We start from the raw sequence: 7,410 nt of genomic DNA, 5'->3' as shown, positions 1-7,410 counted from the left end.
CTGTAAGAACGCTGGCTAGCCAAGGAGATCAAGTGATCTTAGCTGAAGTTCATGTATTCTGGGGCCAGTTCCTGAGTGTAGACAAAAAAAGAAGGGCAGCAAACCTCGCTATCTTATCTATAAAGTATTTATTTCCTTAAGTTAAACAAACAGGTTTTTTTTTCAAGGATGGTTTCCATCTATAAAATGAACAAAGTACAAGCTCTGTACAGCAGATTTTAAAGAACCAACTGAAATGACAGTTTCCAAATGACATCTGATTTGCAAAACAAAATTCACATGTACCCCCATCATTTTTGCTTTGAAGACACTCAGATAAGGTTAGCACAGAGATAGCATTGCAATTTGTTTCCAAGTCTCCTAGTGATTTATTATAAAAAGAAGAGGGGTGGGGGTGGGGGAGAGATGTTGGCTACTTCTGATACCCAAGGTCAATATCTGCCACTGGCTGCAACTGCACACCCTCCGTTCATGTCAAAGGTTTTCACACAGTGCCCCTTAGTACACCCCACTGACAGAGGATCTGTGCAGCAACAGTCGTTGGTGCATAGCACCAGAAATCCATAGACTTTAAAAAAGGATGAAGTCACAGTAAATAACTTTGGCACACTGTGTCATGTAAACATAGCTAACACCACATTACCATATTTCCATTCTCATCCATCACCCACAATTTGCGGTCTCAGCATGGAGATACTGTCTGCGTAGGATCTCTAGAATTTTAAGAACATATTCTCATTTTATAATACATAGACGACATTAGAGTTTTGGGAGTGGGGAGATATTATTAATAAAACTTACTAGCAAATCTGGTTAGGTTAACAGTCAAGGCAGCAAACTCCTATTATTTCAGAAAACAGCAGCTGGTTTGCCTGCTAGCTTTTAAATCACAAGGAAAAAAATGTTAATATTTTAGCTCCCCTTCATTAAGTTCTTTTCCCAGAAGCGCTGGATCATAACCAGTTGGCTGTATAGTTGTGAGTTGAATGCATAGTCCCTCAAATATTAAAATATCACCATCTTCATCTTCACTAATATTTTTCATGTCAAGTGTTGGGTGGCTGAAAATAAAGCGAATCTTGAAAAACTCGAGTCCAAAGTTTCTCTCTTTTTGTTGCCAAGTTCGTATGTAAATAGGATATACATGGGAACTTGCAGTGTGGGAGAAGGAAGTTTGGTCTGGAAGAGGATTATATGCACAAATCCACATTCAAGGAAAAAGCAATGTGGATTCAAACCATGTAGAATTCATATGACATCTGTGAATACTACCTGCAGATATCACAAGCATGTCATATAACAGTTCATCAGCCTGTTTTAAACCGGTACTGCAAATGTCAAAGCCTTTTTGTCAATGGAAGCATTTTGTGGCAAATACTGCAGCTATAAGGGAAAATACAGTTTATGGAATACTCTTACGACCTATGTAGCTGGAAGAGAACACTGTCAAAACATGATTGCATAATAATTTGTCTTTGTCCTTTGTAATCACCAGAGGGCACCGTTAAAATCTTACATAAGCTGTGTTTTTAAGAAGGGGGGGGGGGCGGGGTTTACAGGCAAAGACGTCAGAGTAACCCCAGACATTACTTTGATATAAAAACAGCAGTTGGATTGAAATGGCTCCTTCCAATGTATTCAGAACATTTTCCTCCAGCCAAGTTCGAAACACCAGTTTAAAACAGGACACAGGTGTAAAGAAAAAACCCAGACCATGATAACTCCCGCCCCCAAAAGCAGAGGCATAACAGCTGAAATGTTGATATTTAGTAGGTAGCTGCCCATGCTTCCACGAGAAGGCTATTGTGATCTTGTGCTGTCAGACAACTTTTTAAAAGGAGAAAAAGAAGCACGTATTGATAAGAACACAACCTGAAGACCAAACCCTCCTAGCTGCATTATTTCAAGAAGGCCAAACTAATTTTTTTTAAGTAGCCCCAAACTGCCCAATACAAATACCAAGTTTATAGATATCCAGAGCACATGGAGTGAATTCCCCAACTGGAGGTGACAATGCTGGTGAGATGAAGCGTGCCAGCTCCTTTCTGCCATTTGATCACCCTCCTCTGCAGAGGTCCGACATTTCCCAGGAGGAAGCACAAAAAATAAAATAAAAAAAATAGGCACACTTCACAAAGCAGAAACATCCAGTGTTTGCATGAACACAACTCAGCAGCACAAACCTGCATCTTCACAAAGTTTTGTTCTTCTACCAACTGTCCAGTCCACTTCCCAGAAAAGTGTTAAATTGCTTTTCTTTGTTCTGTTTGTCTTGTTTTGTTTTTTGGATAAATTACAGGATGATGAAAAATTGATAGAAAGTTGAAAATTTTGACAATATATATTTTATATATATATATTTATATATAAACATATATAATGTTTATATTTAAGAGTTCTGTCATAGAAAAGTCCATGGTGAAATATACCAAGTACACATGGCAAAAACCTTCAAAATGCTTTGATTTCTGGAAACCACGAACACTGATTTCTATGTAAAATGGAGACTGCCAATGATCTTCTCCAAACAATTTGCTTTCCTCCCCATCAGTCCCTCCCTCCCTCTCTCCCACCCTCCCCCTCTTCTGTGTGTTGAAAGCAGTTTCCTACTACTGTACATCTGTTTTTCCTAGGAATCTTAGTCATCTGCTGTGGAAGGATTTAGCTTGATGCCGGAAAGGAACTGGTGAGCCTTTGCGGTGGAAGGGAGCGAGTCGTGCAGCAGCTACGTCCGACCAGGCAATGGCACCGTCCCCAGCTCACTTGCTTCCCTTTTGTTCACTTGTCGCCTACTTTCAGACAAAGATGGAATACTGAGGTATATAAAGTATCAGTAATGCAATCAAAATGTTGCCCAAGGTTTCGGAAACGGGAACAGTCCTCCTGAGCAAGCCCTACTACTGCTGCAGGTTCAGTGTGAACTTCCACTGCTGCGATAGCGAGGGGTTGCAGACTTCAACCGTCAGACCACCGTTTTTGGCATTTCGGCTGTCTAAGCAGAGGTTACTGCCCACGTGCCTCAGTTTCGCGTTGCTTTCAATTTGTTCCCATTTCTAGAAGAAGAAGAAAATTTAAGAAGTTATTCCACTTAGAGAAATGTTGATTTTAAAAGCCAGTATTTTCTAGGGTTATTTTGTCTACCATCTATTTTCCTTACTCCTTAAAGTCATTACTGTTAAATTTGCTTTGCAAACCCGCTGTGGCTGTAAATTTTCCTTTAGTATTGTCCATGCAAACTTCCCAAATGGAAGCTGAAAGCCCCTGGTATACTGGAGTGGGAGATTAAATGCTGGGAGGTGAATGAAACCTAAGGATTTAGTTACACTAGACAGCTTGCTGTAAGAAAGGCCAGCCATTAGTTCTACTGTTTGTGGACTGCTCTCCCCAGGGAGGCTTACCTGGCACCTTCATTATATACCTTTAGGCGCCAGGCAAAAACATTCCTTTTCAACCAGGCCTTTGGCTGAATAACATCCTATCTCCACCTCCATCGTTCAGCTCGGACACTGAGATCCAGTGCCGAGGGCCTTCTGGCGGTTCCCTCATTGCAAGAAGTGAGGTTACAGGAAAGGACCTTCTCAGTAGTGGCACCCACCCTGTGAAACGCCCTCCCAACAGATGTCAAGGAAATAAGCAACTATCCTACTTACTACAACTATCTTACTGTTTAGGGAAGTTTTTAATATTTAATGCTGTATTGTTTTTAACACTCGATTGGGAGCTGCCCAGAGTGGCTGGGGAAACTCAGCCAGATGGGCGGGGTATTAATAATAATAATAATAATAATAATAATAAATGTGTTTGTGGGAGTGGCTGAGGGGGTTATTGTTTTGTTTTTATTATGTATTTATTGTTTTATGTTGCATTTATATGCTGTGAACTTCCCTAAGATCAACCTATGAAGGGCGTTATACTACGATTGTTGTTGTATAGTCGTTTAGTCATTCCGAGACCAGGGAGAAGAGTCGGTGGAAGAAGATTGGAAGAAATTTAAAGACTATTTGCAGAAATACTGTAAAATTAATGAATGTTAAAATGATGTTGGATTGAAAATAAGCGGTATTGGTAAAAAGATTAACAAGAATATGCAAATACGGATTGATAATGGATGAAAATACATAGTTATAATAGGTTAAGATATTGAGTAAAGATAAATGAAAGAGGGTAAGGATTTGCTGAAATGATTTTCTAAACGGGAATACAAAAAGGGGAGGTGTGAGGAGGTCAAGGAAATAAGGAAATGAGCTTAAAGATATTGAAAAATGGATTTATCTTTAATTTTTTTCTTTCTAGCTATTAGTTTTTTCTTTGCATTTTGTATCTTTTTTATTCCTCTTTCCTATGTGTGTTTTCTAGTTTGTTAATTTTTGTTTTAATTTTCTCTATTCGGTAAACTTATGTTTTCTGTAAACTTTATTCGGTAAACTTATGTTTTTTGTAAAACTTTAATAAATATTTCTTTAAAATATATATATATAGTCGTTTAGTCATGTCCAACTCTTTGTGACCCCCATGGACCAGAGCACGCCAGGCACTCCTGTCTCCACTGCCTCCTGCAGTTTGGTCAAACTCATGTTAGTATACTACTACTACTACTACTACTACTACTATGAGTCTCACAGCAGCCAATCCAATGGGCAAAGTGATTCAATGACACAAACCCAACACTGCTCTACTGCCAGAAATCCAGTAGACATATATAATATCCTATGGAAAGGTAGGTGGCAGAACAAGGCACAGGGAAGAGGAATAAGTATCTACAAGCGTGCACATGATATTGGTGTGCTCTCAGCCCTATTCGCACATGGCTGTATTCTGTGTACTGACCTGTCTACCATCATTTTCTCTACAGCCCTGAAGTTTTATGAGTGAGCCAGGAGCTCGGTCTACAACAGTAAGGCACAAATCCATATGTTTCACTGACTTGTCCTTTGTTAAGGCCCATTCCTGCAACAGAAAGGAAATGACACATAGTTATATTCGTGCAGAATGCTTGCAAAACATTTCATTTACCTGATAGTTACAAAATTCTTCTAATATGAGAAAAGGCTCTTACAAAGACAGAAGTGAGAAGTGTCTGTTATGAAATGCAAATTGCTGATATTCCTCTCTCTCTCTCTCTCTCTCTCTCTCTACCTACCTAGGGAGAAACATTTGAGAACTCTGCCCCAATGATTTTAGATGGTGCTTTGGAATCCAACATCAATCCTGGAATTGTGAATCTGGAAGTGCAATACTGCTTTTAAGATGAACTGGAGAGAGTTGTCCTACACTGCCCTCTGCTGGCAGTACAGCACAACATCATACAGCTGGATCCTACCTTCTGGGAATACCTAAATGTATTGAATGAATTTTAAGGTTTTGCTTCACCCCTAAGAAAGTAAGAAACAGGAAAGACTCACAGACAACGTTTGAACTGCCAGTGACATTTTATACCCATTTCTCTTATAAAACCTGTATTTCAGCATGTAAGGTAAAGATTGCCTGGACAGTTAAGTCCAGTCAAAGGCAACTATCGGGTTGCGGCGCTCATCTTGCTTTTCAGGCTGAGAGAGCCGGCGTTTGTCCATAGACAGCTTTCCAGGTCATGTGGCCAGCAGGACTAAACCACTTCTGGTGCAACGGAACACAGTGACGGAAACCAGAGCGCATGGAAACAGTTTACCTTCCCGTCGCAGCAATACATATTTATTTACTTGCAGTGGTGTGCTTTTGAAGTACTAGTTTGGCAGAAGCTGGGACAGAGCAATGGGAGCTCACTCCGTTGCGGGGATTTGAACCGCCAACCTTCCAATCGGCAAGCCCAAGAGGCTCAGTGGTTTAGACCACAGCACCACCCGCGTCCCTTTCAGCATGTACACCAGGCCATTTCTGATGACTATCGCCCACATAGGCAATGCATATTGAGGGTCTCGTTCCATCTCCAACTTGCCTTGAAGTGCAATTTCCCATTATTGGAGATGATCAAGATTGACCTCTCCGCTAACTACACTGTAAGCACCCAGCACTTCCATAGGAATATTTCAAATGCAGAACTGCAGCAGCGCCACTTCATTTTCAGTAAAGAAACATGCAGCCTACTTCTGGGAAGTGGCAGCAAATGAAATCTGATTGTACTAGGAGTCAGATTAGGACGAAGGCGCCACTGAGCAATTGACTTAACTAATGGGGTTTGGCAAAGAAGCCATTTTGTAACAGTGTTTTAAAATGATTAATGTGCAAGTCAGCCCCTGAATGAAAATACTGAAAAACTACGTGAAGCATGAGATGTTAAAGGGTATTACAAGCATATCTTTCCCAAGTAGAAGGTTGTACGTTTAACGAACAATCATTCTTGGTTTTCATTCCATCAGCTTACTTTTATTTCCCACATGATCTGACATGCCTAAGTGGAGACTCGCTCCTCAACTATTGGGGCAGCTTAAAGTATTTCCAAAATGGAGCAACACTCATAGCGAATGGGGAGGGAGGGAGGGAGACAGTGTGGAAAAGGATTGAGGCAAAACAAATGTAGAAAAAAGACTGTGGAAGAAAACAGCAGGCTAGGCTGGAGGGAAAGGAGGGCTGCAGAGAATGAGGGCTTCTGAGCTGCAGGCAGCATGGGTAGCCAAGAGGAGAATGGAACAAGGAGGAGGCATTTAATGAATGGCTGCAGTTAGAAAAAGATAAAATTATCAAGCTTAAGGAGAAGTAAGGGCCAGGAGCTAGAGGAAAGCATTCTGCTTTGAAAAAAAGGCCGGAGTGATCTGAATTGTGGGTGTTGCCTACTTTCCTTAAGTTCCATTCCTGCCTTTGACCACAAGATGGAGCCATTCCCAAACAATGACCTCCACAAGCCAAGGGAGAAAAGGCAACTGAAGTTGCAGCGCTATGTTGCAAGATGAGAACAATTTGACTACAACTCTGCTGCAAAAGATGACCGCAGGTACTTAATACATCCATTGCTTGAGGGCTGTTGTGTACCAGAATCCAGGCTATTTTGTCTGGATTCAGTTTAGGGCACACTCCACTTCCCCTTCAGCCTAGGGAATTTGTGCTCCTGTAGCCATGCCAGATATTTTATTTATTTTCACTCAGCCAAACTATCTCCCATGCACTGCATGGGATATGGAAATAAATACGCAAGTTTACTGACATCACCTCTGCACATCATCTCAACGTGAAGCAAAAAGGCATGAATTTTGAAAATGTCAGCTTTCTGTTCTCTTGTTTAAGGCTCCATTTCATTGGTAGCTGTTTAATTATGTTTAACCCTGAGGTTCAAGAGCTGTTAATGGAAATCCGTGTTCTAAAAGTAAGAATGTCTCTCTCACACGCATATACACTCAACCCATCCATTCACCCACCTTATCCTCAACATGAAAAAAAAATGCTTGCAGGCCAAGTCTCAGAAGGATGAAGTAATACTTC

General features: G+C 40.8%; 1 protein-coding gene across 1 annotated transcript in view; it reads right to left on the bottom strand.

The window, feature by feature from the left end:
* Positions 1–109: 109 nt before the first annotated feature.
* Positions 110–7,410, bottom strand: part of GALNT2 (polypeptide N-acetylgalactosaminyltransferase 2) — a 75,049-nt gene continuing 67,748 nt past the window's right edge. The window contains exons 15-16 of the mRNA XM_028724000.2: positions 4,828–4,947; positions 110–3,053 (exon numbers count right to left, since the gene is read on the bottom strand). Coding sequence (XP_028579833.2) covers positions 2,898–3,053; positions 4,828–4,947 — 276 coding nt within the window. The 3' untranslated portion in view covers positions 110–2,897. The remainder of the gene's footprint in view (positions 3,054–4,827; positions 4,948–7,410) is intronic.

This window comes from Podarcis muralis, chromosome 3, assembly GCF_964188315.1.
Source record: "Podarcis muralis chromosome 3, rPodMur119.hap1.1, whole genome shotgun sequence".
Lineage (NCBI taxonomy): Eukaryota > Metazoa > Chordata > Lepidosauria > Squamata > Lacertidae > Podarcis > Podarcis muralis.
Note: the sequence above shows the minus strand (reverse complement) of the source record. Positions and strands in the feature narration are given on the sequence as shown.